Below are 16,428 nucleotides of genomic sequence, written 5' to 3' on the forward strand. Positions count from 1 at the left end.
CAGTGTCAGCACGCAGGGGCTTGTGGCTACGCCAGTGGACTGCGGATGTGGATTCCAGGAAAGGTGTGGAAAGCCTACCTTTCACAGGTGAAGCCCTTTTTTGGAGATGAACTGGATACGTGGATATCCAAGGCTACATACCTTCCTTCCGCAGCACCCCTGGCTACCTTGATCCAAGCCAGGAAAGGGGTAACAGCAAAACGTTACCACTGAAATTGGAGAAAATACGTCTCTTGGTGTGAACACAGGAAATTTCCTGCAGTGGAATTTCAACTGGGTCGTGTTCTGCTTTTTCTGCAGTCTGGTGCAGATGTGGGCCTACGTTTAGGATCCATAAATGTCCAGATTTCGGCCTTGTCCATTTTTTTTTCTCTATCGTCCTAGTGGATGCTGGGGTTCCTGAAAGGACCATGGGGAATAGCGGCTCCGCAGGAGACAGGGCACAAAAAGTAAAGCTTTTCCAGATCAGGTGGTGTGCACTGGCTCCTCCCCCTATGACCCTCCTCCAGACTCCAGTTAGATTTTTGTGCCCGGCCGAGAAGGGTGCAATCTAGGTGGCTCTCCTAAAGAGCTGCTTAGAAAAAGTTTAGCTTAGGTTTTTTATTTTACAGTGAGTCCTGCTGGCAACAGGATCACTGCAACGAGGGACTGCGGGGAGAAGAAGTGAACTCACCTGCGTGCAGGATGGATTGGCTTCTTGGCTACTGGACATCAGCTCCAGAGGGACGATCACAGGTACAGCCTGGATGGTCACCGGAGCCGCGCCGCCGGCCCCCTTGCAGATGCTGAAGTCAGAAGAGGTCCAGAATCGGCGGCTGAAGACTCCTGCAGTCTTCTAAAGGTAGCGCACAGCACTGCAGCTGTGCGCCATTTTCCTCTCAGCACACTTCACACGCAGTCACTGAGGGTGCAGGGCGCTGGGGGGGGGCGCCCTGGGAGGCAAATGTAACCTATATAAAGGCTAAAAATACCTCACATATAGCCCCCAGAGGCTATATGGAGATATTTAACCCCTGCCTGGATTCACTAAATAGCGGGAGACGAGCCCGCCGGAAAAGGGGCGGGGCCTATCTCCTCAGCACACGGCGCCATTTCCTCTCACAGCTCCGCTGGTCAGGACGGCTCCCAGGTCTCTCCCCTGCACTGCACTACAGAAACAGGGTAAAACAGAGAGGGGGGGCAAAATTATGGCGATATTTTGATATATATAAAGCAGCTATAAGGGAGCACTTATTATAAGGCTATCCCTGTTATATATATAGCGCTTTTGGTGTGTGCTGGCAAACTCTCCCTCTGTCTCCCCAAAGGGCTAGTGGGTCCTGTCTTCGTTAGGAGCATTCCCTGTGTGTCTGCTGTGTGTCGGTACGGGTGTGTCGACATGTATGAGGACGATATTGGTGTGGAGGCGGAGCAATTGCCAAATATGAGGATGTCACCCCCTAGGGAGTCGACACCAGAATGGATGCCTTTATTTATGGAACTACGGGATAGTGTCAACACGCTAAAGCAGTCGTTTGACGACATGAGACGGCCGGACAATCAATTAGTGCCTGTCCAGGCGACTCAAACACCGTCAGGGGCTGTGAAACGCCCTTTGCCTCAGTCGGTCGACACAGACCCAGACACAGGCACTGACTCCAGTGGTGACGGTGACGAATCAACCGTATTTTCCAGTAGGGCCACACGTTATATGATTTTGGCAATGAAGGAGGCGTTACATTTAGCTGATACTACAGGTACCACTAAACAGGGTATTATGTGGGGTGTGAAAAAACTACCTATAGTTTTTCCTGAATCAGAAGAATTAAATGACGTGTGTAATGAAGCGTGGGTTGCCCCTGATAAAAAGCTGATAATTTCAAAGAAATTATTGGCATTATACCCTTTCCCGCCAGAGGTTAGGGAGCGCTGGGAAACACCTCCTAGGGTGGACAAGGCGCTAACACGCTTATCTAAACAAGTGGCGTTACCCTCTCCTGAGACGGCCGCACTTAAAGATCCATCAGATAGGAGGATGGAAAATATCCAAAAAAGTATATACACACATGCAGGTGTTATACTACGACCAGCTATAGCGACTGCCTGGATGTGCAGTGCTGGGGTAGTTTGGTCAGAGTCCCTGATTGAAAATATTGATACCCTGGACAGGGACAATATTTTACTGTCGTTAGAACAAATAAAGGATGCATTTCTTTATATGCGTGATGCACAGAGGGATATCTGCACACTGGCATCACGGGTAAGTGCTATGTCCATTTCGGCCAGAAGAGCTTTATGGACGCGACAGTGGACAGGCGATGCGGATTCAAAACGACATATGGAAGTTTTGCCGTATAAAGGGGAGGAGTTATTTGGAGTCGGTCTATCAGATTTGGTGGCCACGGCTACAGCCGGGAAATCCACCTTTCTACCTCAAGTCACTCCCCAACAGAAAAAGGCACCGATTTTTCAACCGCAGCCCTTTCGTTCCTTTAAAAATAAGAGAGCAAAGGGCTATTCATATCTGCCACGAGGCAGAGGTCGAGGGAAGAGACAGCAACAGGCAGCTCCTTCCCAGGAACAGAAGCCTTCCCCGGCTTCTACAAAAGCCTCAGCATGACGCTGGGGCTTCTCAAGCGGACTCGGGGACGGTGGGTGGTCGTCTCAAAAATTACAGCGCGCAGTGGGCTCACTCGCAGGTAGATCCCTGGATCCTGCAGATAATATCTCAGGGGTACAGGTTGGAATTAGAGACAGATCCACCTCGCCGTTTCCTGAAGTCTGCTTTACCAACGTCCCCCTCCGAAAGGGAGACGGTTTTGGAAGCCATTCACAAGCTGTACTCTCAGCAGGTGATAGTCAAGGTACCTCTTCTACAACAAGGGAAGGGGTATTATTCCACTCTTTTTGTGGTACCGAAGCCGGATGGCTCGGTAAGGCCTATTCTAAATCTGAAGTCCTTGAACCTGTACATAAAGAAGTTCAAGTTCAAGATGGAGTCACTCAGAGCAGTGATAGCGAACCTGGAAGAGGGGGACTTTATGGTATCCTTGGACATCAAGGATGCGTATCTCCACGTTCCAATTTACCCCTCACACCAGGGGTACCTCAGGTTCGTTGTACAAAACTGTCACTATCAGTTTCAGACGCTGCCGTTCGGATTGTCCACGGCACCTCGGGTCTTTACAAAGGTAATGGCCGAGATGATGATTCTTCTTCGAAGAAAAGGCATATTAATTATCCCATACTTGGACGATCTCCTAATAAGGGCAAGGTCCAGAGAACAGCTAGAGATGGGATTAGCACTGTCGCAAGAAGTGCTAAAACAGCACGGGTGGATTCTGAATATTCCAAAATCCCAGTTAATGCCGACAACTCGTCTGCTGTTCCTAGGGATGATTCTGGACACGGTTCAGAAAAAGGTTTTTCTCCCGGAGGAAAAAGCCAAGGAGTTATCCGAGCTTGTCAGGAACCTCCTAAAACCAGGAAAGGTGTCTGTACATCAATGCACAAGAGTCCTGGGAAAAATGGTGGCTTCTTACGAAGCAATTCCATTCGGCAGATTCCACGCAAGAATTTTCCAAAGGGATCTGTTGGACAAATGGTCAGGGTCGCATCTTCAGATGCACCTGCGGATAACCCTGTCTCCAAGGACAAGGGTGTCTCTTCTGTGGTGGTTGCAGAGTGCTCATCTATTGGAGGGCCGCAGATTCGGCATACAGGATTGGATCCTGGTGACCACGGACGCCAGCCTGAGAGGCTGGGGAGCAGTCACACAAGGAAGAAACTTCCAGGGAGTATGGACGAGCCTGGAAACGTCTCTTCACATAAACATTCTGGAACTAAGAGCAATATACAATGCTCTAAGCCAGGCAGAACCTCTGCTTCAGGGAAAACCGGTGTTGATCCAGTCGGACAACATCACGGCAGTCGCCCATGTGAACAGACAGGGCGGCACAAGAAGCAGGAGTGCAATGGCAGAAGCTGCAAGGATTCTTCGCTGGGCAGAGAATCATGTGATAGCACTGTCAGCAGTGTTCATCCCGGGAGTGGACAACTGGGAAGCAGACTTCCTCAGCAGACACGATCTTCACCCGGGAGAGTGGGGACTTCATCCAGAAGTCTTCCACTTGCTGGTAACCCGTTGGGAAAGACCAATGGTGGACATGATGGCGTCTCGCCTCAACAAAAAACTGGACAGGTATTGCGCCAGGTCAAGAGATCCGCAGGCAATAGCTGTGGACGCGCTGGTAACGCCTTGGGTGTACCAGTCGGTGTATGTGTTTCCTCCTCTGCCTCTCATACCAAAAGTATTGAGAATTATACGGCAAAGAGGCGTAAGGACGATACTAGTGGTTCCGGATTGGCCAAGAAGGACTTGGTACCCGGAACTTCAAGAGATGATCACGGAAGATCCGTGGCCTCTACCTCTAAGGAGGGACTTGCTTCAGCAGGGTCCCTGTCTGTTTCAAGACTTACCGCGGCTGCGTTTGACGGCATGGCGGTTGAACGCCGGATCCTAAAGGAAAAAGGCATGCCGGAAGAAGTCATTCCTACTTTGATTAAAGCAAGGAAGGAAGTAACCGTGCAACATTATCACCGAATTTGGCGAAAATATGTTGCGTGGTGCGAAGATCGGAGTGCTCCGACGGAGGAATTTCAACTGGGTCGATTCCTACATTTCCTGCAATCAGGATTGTCTATGGGTCTCAAATTGGGATCTATTAAGGTTCAAATTTCGGCCCTGTCGATTTTCTTTCAAAAAGAATTGGCTTCAGTCCCTGAAGTCCAGACCTTTGTTAAGGGAGTGCTACATATACAGCCTCCTGTGGTGCCTCCAGTGGCACCGTGGGATCTCAATGTGGTTTTGGACTTTCTAAAATCTCATTGGTTTGAACCACTAAAGAAGGTGGATTTGAAATATCTCACATGGAAAGTGACCATGCTTCTAGCCCTGGCTTCGGCCAGGAGAGTGTCAGAACTGGCAGCTTTATCTTACAAAAGCCCATATCTGATTTTCCATTCGGACAGGGCAGAACTGCGGACTCGTCCGCATTTTCTCCCTAAGGTGGTGTCAGCATTTCATCTGAACCAGCCTATTGTAGTGCCTGCGGCTACAAGTGACTTGGAGGACTCCAAGTTACTGGACGTTGTCAGAGCATTAAAAATATATATTGCAAGGACAGCTGGAGTCAGAAAATCTGACTCGTTGTTTATATTGTATGCACCCAACAAGATGGGTGCTCCTGCGTCTAAGCAGACGATTGCTCGTTGGATCTGTAGCACAATCCAACTTGCACATTCTGTGGCAGGCCTGCCACAGCCTAAATCTGTAAAGGCCCACTCCACAAGGAAGGTGGGCTCATCTTGGGCGGCTGCCCGAGGGGTCTCGGCATTACAACTTTGCCGAGCAGCTACGTGGTCAGGGGAGAACACGTTTGTAAAATTTTACAAATTTGATACTCTGGCTAAGGAGGACCTGGAGTTCTCTCATTCGGTGCTGCAGAGTCATCCGCACTCTCCCGCCCGTTTGGGAGCTTTGGTATAATCCCCATGGTCCTTTCAGGAACCCCAGCATCCACTAGGACGATAGAGAAAATAAGATTTTACTTACCGATAAATCTATTTCTCGGAGTCCGTAGTGGATGCTGGGCGCCCATCCCAAGTGCGGATTATCTGCAATAATTGTACATAGTTATTGTTAACTAATTCGGGTTATTGTTGAAGGAAGCCATCTTTCAGAGGCTCCGCTGTTATCATACTGTTAACTGGGTTTAGATCACAAGTTGTACGGTGTGATTGGTGTGGCTGGTATGAGTCTTACCCGGGATTCAAAATCCTCCCTTATTGTGTACGCTCGTCCGGGCACAGTACCTAACTGGAGTCTGGAGGAGGGTCATAGGGGGAGGAGCCAGTGCACACCACCTGATCTGGAAAAGCTTTACTTTTTGTGCCCTGTCTCCTGCGGAGCCGCTATTCCCCATGGTCCTTTCAGGAACCCCAGCATCCACTACGGACTCCGAGAAATAGATTTATCGGTAAGTAAAATCTTATTTTTTTACAGAAACAGTTGGCTTCGCTTCCTGAGGTTCAGACCTTCTTGAAAGTGTTCTACACATCCAACCGCCCTTTGTGCCTCCCACGGCACCTTGGGATCTTAACGTGGTGTTGAAATTTCTGCAGTCAGATTGGTTTGAGCCTTTACAGGAGGTGGATGTAAAGTTTCTTACATGGAAGATCGTCACACTATTGGCCTTGGCTTCGGCACGGTGTGTTTCGGAATTGGGGGCATTGTCTCACGAGAGCCCCTATTTGATTTTTCATGACGATAGAGCTGAACTCGGAACTCGTCAGCAATTTCTTCCAAAGGTGGTGTCTGCGTTTCATATCAACCACCCAATTGTGGTTCTGGTGCTTGCTGACACCTCTCCTACTTCAAAGTCCCTGGATGTTGTGAGAGCTTTGAGAATCTATGTCAAACGGACGGCTCGTCACAGAAAATCGGACTCGCTGTTTGTGCTTTATGATCCCAAGAGAATTGGGTGTCCTGCTTCTAAGTAGTCTGTTGCTCGCTGGATCACGCTGACTAGCCAGCATGCTTACTCTACGGCAGGCTTGCCGGTTCCTAAATCTGTTCATGCCCACACTACTTGGTCAGTGGGTTCTGCCTGGGCGGCTGCCCGGGATGTCTCGGCTTTACAGCTCTGCCGAGCAGCTACTTGTTCTGGTTCAAACACGTTTGCTAAGTTCTACACGTTCGATACCTTGGCCTCTGAGGACCTTCAGTTTGGTCAGTCAGTTCTGCAAGAACCTCAACACTCTCCCACCCGGTTTGGTAGCTTTGGTACATCCCCATGGTACTAATGTGGACCCCAGTATCCTCTAGGACGTAAGCGAAAATAGGATTTTAATTACCGACAGGTAAATCCTTTTCGCGTAGTCCGTAGAGGATACTGGGCGCCCGCCAAGTTCTTCGTGTTTCCTGCAGGGTTACTTGGTTAAGTATTGTTGTGGGATCAGCCATTGCTGTTCTGTTCATGTTGTGTTAACATGGTTTTCTTCTTGTTTGTGTGTGCTGGTTCGAATCTCGCCACTATCATTTCTGAATCCTTCTCTCAAGATATGTCCGTCTCCTCGGGCACAGTTTCTATGCTGAGTCTGGTAGGAGGGGCATGGAGGGAGGAGCCAGTGCACACTATTGATTTCTTAAACTGCCCAAGGCTCCTAGTGGACCCGTCTATACCCCATGGTACTAATGTGGACCCCAGTGTCCTCTATGGACTACGAGAAAAGGATTTACAGGTAGGTAATTTAAAATCCTATTTTCAAAGTGGTCTAATAAAAAAAAAGAAAGTAGACAAGATAGATAACTCAAAATTTGTTTGGCAAATCTTTGAGTATATAACTATTCCCAAACAAAATTCCAGCTCTGAAATTTTATTCCTTCCCACTGAAATACAATCCCCAAAAATTGACTTTTTTTTTTTTTTTTTTAAATCTGACGGCATTGTCCTTAAATTTCAGACAAACAGAAGGGAGGTAGGGAAATAGTTAAATGACAAAAATGTAGCTTGAAATATGCTGAAAATAATCTGTTTTTTATCCCAGCTTTCTATTACTTTTCTAAGCATCCACAACAGTGAAAATTGTCATATGCCATGGTACAAAAATTTCCACTATCTTTATATGAAGGTAAAAAAAATAAAGTAATGTTGGTTTCTGACTACTAACCTACAGGGGTCATCACACATAAAACATGCTAAAAATGGTAAACAATCAATTTCATTGTGGACTATTGGATATGGGTTGACCCTATTTGGTGCCAGTGAATTGGGTAAAATGGCTGTTATGCGTTTAAAAAAAAAAGGGGACTTTAAAGAAAAAGTGGAAGCGGACTGACTACTCCCACCTGCAAGCCTAAAAACACTTGTCCCACTCATAAAGCACCCCAATATACCTGTCCCATACCTTGTATCCCAATTTCCATCACTTTGCATTTTTTGACCCCGAAAATGTATTATTATTTATTTATTTATTAGCAGTTTCTTATATAGCGCAGCATATTCCGTTGCGCTTTACAATTAGAACAACAGTTATAGAACAAAACAGGGCAAAGACAGACATAGCGGTAGGAAGGCCCTGTTCGCAAGCTTACAATCTATAGGGAAATAGGTATTGATACACAAGGATAGATGCAACCTGTTACATAATGTTTCCCCAGATTGCTAGGTTCTTAGTGGGTTGTATGATATGATCACCCAGCAATGTTGGAAGACAAAATGTGAGGTTATGGGGACTGTGCAGAGGGAATGTAACTGGATAGGGAAGCATTGAAGGTTATGTGTGTGGGTCAGGAATTTGGTAGGCTTGTCTGAAGAGATGAGTTTTCAGGGAACGTTTAAAGGTTTGGAGACTAGTGGAGAGTCTTATTGTGCGCGGGAGGGCATTCCACAGAGTGGGTGAAGCCCGGGTAAAGTCCTGCAATTTTGAGTGGGAACAGGTAATACATCTGGATGAGAGACACAGATCTTGAGCGGAGGGGTCTGGTAGGGAGATATTTTGAGATGAGTGAGGAGATGTATGATGGTGCAGTTTGGGTAATAGCCTTGTATGTAAGTAAAAGTATTTTATATTTGACACGGTAGAATACCGGTAACCAATGGAGGGACTGACAGAGCGGATCAGCAGACGAAGAACGTCTGGCGAGGAAGATTAGCCTCGCAGCTGCATTTAAAATGGATTGAAGTGGTGAGAGCCTATGTTTGGGAAGACCAGTAAGGAGACTATTACAATAATCAATGCGGGAGATGATGAGTGCATGGATCAGAGTTTCTCTGACGTCCTAGTGGATGCTGGGAACTCCGAAAGGACCATGGGGAATAGCGGCTCCGCAGGAGACTGGGCACAACTAAAGAAAGCTTCTAGGTCACCTGGTGTGCACTGGCTCCTCCCACCACGACCCCCCTCCAAGCCTCAGTTAGATTTTGTGCCCGGCCGAGGTTGGATGCACACTAGGGGCTCTCCTGAGCTTCTAAAAAGAAAGTATATAATTAGGTTTTTTATTTTACAGTGAGACCTGCTGGCAACAGGCTCACTGCAGCGAGGGACTAAGGGGAGAAGAAGCGAACCTACCTGCTTGCAGCTAGCTTGGGCTTCTTAGGCTACTGGACACCATTAGCTCCAGAGGGATCGACCGCATGGAACTGGCCTTGGTGTTCGGTCCCGGAGCCGCGCCGCCGTCCCCCTTACAGAGCCAGAAGCAAGAAGAGGTCCGGAAAATCGGCGGCAGAAGACATCAGTCTTCACCAAGGTAGCGCACAGCACTGCAGCTGTGCGCCGTTGCTCCTCATAGACACTTCACACTCCGGTCACTGAGGGTGCAGGGCGCTGGGGGGGGGGCGCCCTGAGCAGCAATAAAAACACCTTGGCTGGCAAAAATACCACAATATATAGCCCCAGAGGCTATATATGTGATAAATACCCCTGCCAGAATCCATAAAAAAGCGGGAGAAAAGTCAGCGAAAAAGGGGCGGAGCTATCTCCTTCAGCACACTGGCGCCATTTCTCCTTCACAGATCCGCTGGAAGGAAGCTCCCTGGCTCTCCCCTGCAGTCTACACTACAGAAAAGGGTAAAAAAGAGAGGGGGGGCACTAAATTTAGGCGCAGTATATATAACAGCAGCTATAGGGGACATAACTCAGTTAGTCCCTGCATTATATAGCGCTCTGGTGTGTGCTGGCATACTCTCACTCTGTCTCCCCAAAGGGCTTTTGTGGGTCCTGTCCTCTGTTAGAGCATTCCCTGTGTGTGTGCGGTGTGTCGGTACGGCTGTGTCGACATGTTTGATGAGGATAATGATGTGGAGGCGGAGCAGATGCCTATAGAAGGGATGTCACCCCCTGCGGGGCAGACACCTGAGTGGATGGACTTATGGAAGGAATTGCGTGCACGTGTCGACTCCTTACACAAAAAAAATTGACGACATGCCAAATGCGGGACAGCCGGCTTCTCAGCTCGTGCCTGTCCAGGCGTCTCAAAGGCCATCGGGGGCTCTAAAACGCCCGCTACCTCAGATGGCAAACGCGGATGTCGACACAGATACTGACACCAGTGTCGACGACGATGAGTCTAGTCTAATGTCCACTAAGGCCATTCGTTGCATGATTGAAGCAATGAAAGAGGTGTTACAAATTTCTGATATAAACCCAGGTACCACTAAAAAGGGTATTATGTTTGGGGAGAAAAAACTACCCGTAGTTTTTCCCCCATCAGAAGAATTAAATGAAGTGTGTGAAGAAGCGTGGGCTTTCCCTGATAAAAGATTGGTAATCTCTAAGAAGTTACTAATGGCGTTCCCTTTCCCGCCAGAGGATAGGTCACGTTGGGAGACACCCCCTAGGGTGGATAAAGCGCTCACACGTTTGTCTAAAAAGGTGGCACTACCGTCTCCGGATACGGCCGCCCTCAAGGAACCTGCTGATAGAAAGCAGGAGGCGATCCTGAAGTCTGTATATACACACTCAGGCATTATACTTAGACCAGCTATTGCGTCAGCATGGATGTGCAGTGCTGCCGCTGCGTGGTCAGATTCCCTGTCAGAAAATATTGACACCCTAGACAGGGACACTATTCTGCTAACCATAGAGCATATAAAAGACTCAGTCTTATACATGAGAGATGCACAGAGGGAGATCTGCCGGCTGGCATCTAAAATAAGTGCATTGTCTATTTCTGCTAGGAGAGGCTTATGGACTCGCCAGTGGACAGGGGATGCAGATTCAAAAAGGCACATGGAAGTTTTGCCTTATAAGGGTGAGGAGTTATTTGGGGATGGTCTCTCGGACCTAGTTTCCACAGCAACTGCTGGGAAGTCAGCATTTTTACCCCATGTTCCCTCACAGCCTAAAAAGGCGCCGTTTTATCAGGTACAGTCCTTTCGGACTCAGAAAAACAGGCGTGGAAAAGGCGGGTCCTTTCTGTCCAGAGGCAGAGGTAGGGGAAAAAGGCTGCAACAAACAGCAGGTTCCCAGGAGCAAAAGTCCTCCCCCGCTTCTTCCGAGTCCGCCGCATGACGGTGGGGCTCCACAGGCGGAGCCAGGTACGGTGGGGGGCCGCCTCAAAAATTTCAGCGATCAGTGGGCTCGCTCACAGGTGGATCCCTGGATCCTGCAAATAGTATCTCAAGGGTACAAACTGGAATTCGAGGCGTCTCCACCCCACCGGTTCCTAAAATCTGCCTTGCCGATTACTCCTTCAGACAGGGAGGCTGTGCTAGCGGCAATTCACAAGCTGTATTCCCAGCAGGTGATAATCAAGGTGCCTACTTCATCAAGGACGGGGTTACTATTCCACACTGTTTGTGGTACCGAAACCGGACGGTTCGGTGAGACCCATTTTAAATTTGAAATCCTTGAACACATACATAAAAAAATTCAAGTTCAAGATGGAATCGCTCAGGGCGGTTATTGCAAGCCTGGACGAGGGGGATTACATGGTATCCCTGGACATCAAGGATGCTTACCTGCATGTCCCCATTTACTATCCTCACCAGGAGTACCTCAGATTTGTGGTACAGGATTGCCATTACCAATTCCAGACGCTGCCGTTTGGACTCTCCACGGCACCGAGGGTGTTTACCAAGGTAATGGCGGAAATGATGATACTCCTTCGAAGAAAGGGAGTTTTAATTATCCCGTACTTGGACGATCTCCTAATAAAGGCGAGGTCCAAGGAGCAGTTGTTGGTGGGAGTAGCACTATCTCAAGAGGTGCTACACCAGCACGGTTGGATTCTGAATATTCCAAAATCACAGCTGGTTCCGACGACACGTCTACTGTTCCTGGGTATGATTCTGGATACAGTCCAGAAAATAAAAATAAAAAAAGTGTTTCTCCCGGAGGAGAAAGCCAAGGAGCTGTCATCTCTAGTCAGAGACCTCCTGAAACCAAAACAGGTATCGGTGCATCACTGCACGCGGGTCCTGGGAAAGATGGTGGCTTCTTACGAAGCAATTCTTTTCGGCAGGTTCCATGCCAGAATCTCTCAGTGGGACCTGTTGGACCAATGGTCCGGATCGCATCTTCAGATGCATCGCCTAATAACCCTGTCTCCAAGAACCAGGGTGTCTCTGCTGTGGTGGCTGCAGGGTGCTCATCTTCTAGAGGGCCGCAGATTCGGCATACATGACTGGGTCCTGGTGACCACGGATGCCAGCCTTCGAGGCTGGGGGGCAGTCACACAGGGAAGAAACTTCCAAGGACTATGGTCGAGTCAGGAGACTTCCCTACACATAAATATTCTGGAACTAAGGGCCATTTACAATGCCCTAAGTCAGGAGAGAGATATTGCGCCAGGTCAAGGGACCCTCAGGCGATAGCTGTGGACGCTCTAGTGACACCGCGGGTGTACCAGTCAGTTTATGTGTTCCCTCCTCTGCCTCTCATACCAAGGGTACTGAGAATAATAAGAAAACGAGGAGTAAGAACAATATTCGTGGTTCCGGATTGGCCAAGACGAGCGTGGTACCCGGAACTTCAAGAAATGATCTCAGAGGACCCATGGCCTCTGCCGCTCAGACAGGATCTGCTGCAGCAGGGGCCCTGTCTGTTCCAAGACTTACCGCGGCTGCGTTTGACGGCATGGCGGTTGAACGCCGGATCCTGAAGGAAAAGGGCATTCCGGAGGAAGTCATTCCTACGCTGATTAAAGCCAGGAAAGATGTAACTGCAAAGCATTATCACAGCATATGGCGGAAATATGTTGCTTGGTGTGAGGCCAAAAAGGCCCCAACAGAGGAATTTCAACTAGGTCGATTTCTGCATTTCCTACAAGCAGGAGTGACTATGGGCCTGAAATTAGGCTCCATTAAGGTACAGATCTCGGCCCTGTCGATTTTCTTCCAGAAAGAACTAGCTTCACTACCTGAAGTTCAGACGTTTGTGAAAGGAGTGCTGCATATTCAGCCCCCGTTTGTGGCACCTTGGGATCTCAACGTGGTGTTGAGTTTCTTAAAATCACATTGGTTTGAGCCACTTAAAACCGTGGATCTAAAATATCTCACGTGGAAAGTGGTCATGTTATTGGCCTTGGCTTCAGCCAGGCGTGTGTCAGAATTGGCAGCTTTGTCATGTAAAAGCCCTTATCTGATTTTCCATATGGATAGGGCGGAATTGAGGACTCGTCCCCAGTTTCTCCCTAAGGTGGTACAGGTTGAGTATCCCATATCCAAATATTCCGAAATACGGACTTTTTTGAGTGAGAGTGAGATAGTGAAACCTTTGTTTTTTGATGGCTCAATGTACACAAACTTTGTTTAATACACAAAGTTATTAAAAATATTGTATTAAATGACCTTCAGGCTGTGTGTATAAGGTGTATATGAAACATAAATGAATTGTGTGAATGTAGACATACTTTGTTTAATGCACAAAGTTACAAAAAATATTGTCTAAAATGACCTTCAGGCTGTGTGTATAAGGTGTATATGTAACATAAATGCATTCTGTGCTTAGATTTAGGCCCCATCACCATGATATCTCATTATGGTATGCAATTATTCCAAAATACGGAAAAATCCGATATCCAAAATACCTCTGGTCCCAAGCATTTTGGATAAGGGAGACTCAACCTGTATCAGCTTTTCACTTGAACCAACCTATTGTGGTGCCTGCGGCTACTAGGGACTTGGAGGATTCCAAGTTGCTGGACGTAGTCAGGGCCTTGAAAATTTATGTTTCCAGGACGGCTAGAGTCAGGAAAACTGACTCGCTATTTATCCTGTATGCACCCAAAAAACTGGGTGCTCCTGCTTCTAAGCAGACTATTGCTCGCTGGATTTGTAGCACAATTCAGCTGGTGCATTCTGCGGCTGGACTGCCGCATCCTAGATCAGTAAAAGCCCATTCCACAAGGAAGGTGGGCTCATCTTGGGCGGCTGCCCGAGGGGTCTCGGCTTTACAACTTTGCCGAGCTGCTACTTGGTCAGGGGCAAACACGTTTGCAAAATTCCACAAATTTGATACCCTGGCTGAGGAGGACCTTGAGTTCTCTCATTCGGTGCTGCAGAGTCATCTGCACTCTCCCGCCCGTTTGGGAGCTTTGGTATAATCCCCATGGTCCTTTCGGAGTTCCCAGCATCCACTAGGACGTCAGAGAAAATAAGATTTTACTCACCGGTAAATCTATTTCTCGTAGTCCGTAGTGGATGCTGGGCGCCCATCCCAAGTGCGGATTGTCTGCAATACTTGTACATAGTTATTGTTAACTAAAGGTTATTGTTGAGCCATCTGTTGAGAGGCTCAGTTGGTTTCATACTGTTAAACTGGGTATAGTATCACGAGTTATACGGTGTGATTGGTGTGGCTGGTAAGAGTCTTACCCGGGATTCAAAATCCTTCCTTATTATGTCAGCTCGTCCGGGCACAGTGTCCTAACTGAGGCTTGGAGGGGGGTCGTGGTGGGAGGAGCCAGTGCACACCAGGTGACCTAGAAGCTTTCTTTAGTTGTGCCCAGTCTCCTGCGGAGCCGCTATTCCCCATGGTCCTTTCGGAGTTCCCAGCATCCACTACGGACTACGAGAAATAGATTTACCAGTGAGTAAAATCTTATTTTTTGCAGTGTCTTGTGTAAGATAAGGGCGTATTTTGGATATGTTTTTAAGGTGCATGTAACATGATTTAGAGACAGATTGAATGTTACATTGGCCAAATAAAAAATAATTAAACTTCTAAGTGCCTAATTAGTAGTTCAGGGGGGTGTCCCAGGGGTTCTAAACCAAATCCAGACATTTTTACCTTAAAATAGCGATTTTGCACTACTTATCCCCTACTCTGAGATGGTGAAGAGAAAACCGTGATAAACCCCATGGAGACTTATCGCCACTATTAGGATACTGAATTATAGCATTTGCGATAATTTATTGCAAAATCGTGGCTAATTGGATACCCCCTCATTGTTTTCTACTTTTACTCATTTATTTATGTACTTTGGTATGCGATGCAAAACACTTGTGGCGCCACATTAATAATAATATGTGCTATATATTCCTTCTGTCTACAGCCTTTTATTATTAGTTATAGTAAAATTCCATCTGTGGCCACATCAGCCAAGACAACCCAAGAATTTATTATGCCATGTTTTTAAGAGACGTATGACAGGTATAAGTTGATATGACAATAATGCAACTGACACTAAAAAGCCAGACACCCCTTCTCTAATGAAATAACCAGGCCCCTTTCCTCTCCTTCAGTCATTCACTGTTCTCACCCTCACCATCTCTCTTTTCTAAAGAATAAATAAATGGAAAAGAATCTGCCCTCATGGAGCCAACTGCATATTTATAATATGAAATAACTATATGAATAGATATAGAAAGCAAAAGTAACATGTCTATTGCAGTCTCTTAATAGTTGAATTGGCTAGGAGAACTCTATAGTTCATCCCAAAAATAAAAAGTAGCTTTTGCTTCAGATTTGCAATATTTGTCACAATAGAAGCTGTAGTTTGCCCTGTAACTGTGTTTAGTCTGTTCATGTTCTGATCTGATCTTCCAGGTGCTGGATTCTGAATATGGAATGTATGTTTGGCCCAGTGCACTGGTTCTTGCCCAGTATATTTGGTTTCACCGAACATTGCTGGCCGGCAGGAGAGTATTGGAGGTAATTCATGCCTTCACTTTGGTGTCTATTCTTCTAAAAAAAATGTAAAGATAAATATGTAAATCATGTCTTGAAGAACAACACCCAGTTAGCAAAAACTCAGGGATTCCATGTCTGTGACATCTGCCATTGGGCAAATGCTAAACCTCCCGTTGCTTTAGGAGTGATGCATTCTTCAATAACAGAAGCGCCATGGTTACGTCATATGAGATTGAAGTATCTCAAGTTGCATGTTCTACAGCAGGGGTGGGGAACCTTCTTTCTACCAAGGGCCATTTGGTTATTTATAAAATCCTTCGGGGGCCATACAAAAATGATCAACTTAAAAATGATCCTGCCCCCAGTCAGTTGTTATGCCCCAGTAGATATACCCCCAGTCACTTGTTATACCCCATTAGATATGCCCCCAGTCAGTTGATATGCCCCCAGTCAGTTGTTATGCCCCCCTAGTAGTGCCGCTTACACACACACATTAAAAGAAAGAAAAAAAAACACAATACTCACCAGCCCCGCTCCTGTTTCCGGACCGCTGCCCTACGCCTGGCTGCCCGCTCCTCGGAACTATGGGAGCGCCGCACATGTACACTGCCTGAGCTGGAAGCTAGAGATCAGGAGTGAGCTCCTGCCTCTGGCTGCTGCTGAGGAGAAGCAGCCAGGCCCCAGCTGGTAACAAAATCTCAGCAGGCACCCGGCATCTCCCTCGGTTAGGTGAGCCTGGCCGGGCCTGATCAAGTGGCTTTGCGGGCCTAGGGGGTAATTCCAAGTTGATCGCAGCAGGAAATTTTTTAGCAG

General features: G+C 47.4%; 1 protein-coding gene across 3 annotated transcripts in view; it reads left to right on the top strand.

The window, feature by feature from the left end:
• METTL23 (methyltransferase 23, arginine) overlaps positions 1-16,428 on the top strand; it is a 61,217-nt gene that overhangs the window by 3,140 nt on the left and 41,649 nt on the right. For 2 of the 3 annotated variants that reach the window (XM_063960436.1, XM_063960434.1), the window contains exon 2: positions 15,532-15,636. In XM_063960436.1, coding sequence (XP_063816506.1) covers positions 15,532-15,636 — 105 coding nt within the window. Of the gene's footprint in view, positions 1-8,624; positions 8,728-15,531; positions 15,637-16,428 lie in introns of all 3 variants that reach the window. The other variant, XM_063960435.1, reaches the window with a different exon arrangement.

This window comes from Pseudophryne corroboree, chromosome 3 (genome assembly GCF_028390025.1).
Source record: "Pseudophryne corroboree isolate aPseCor3 chromosome 3, aPseCor3.hap2, whole genome shotgun sequence".
NCBI lineage: Eukaryota > Metazoa > Chordata > Amphibia > Anura > Myobatrachidae > Pseudophryne > Pseudophryne corroboree.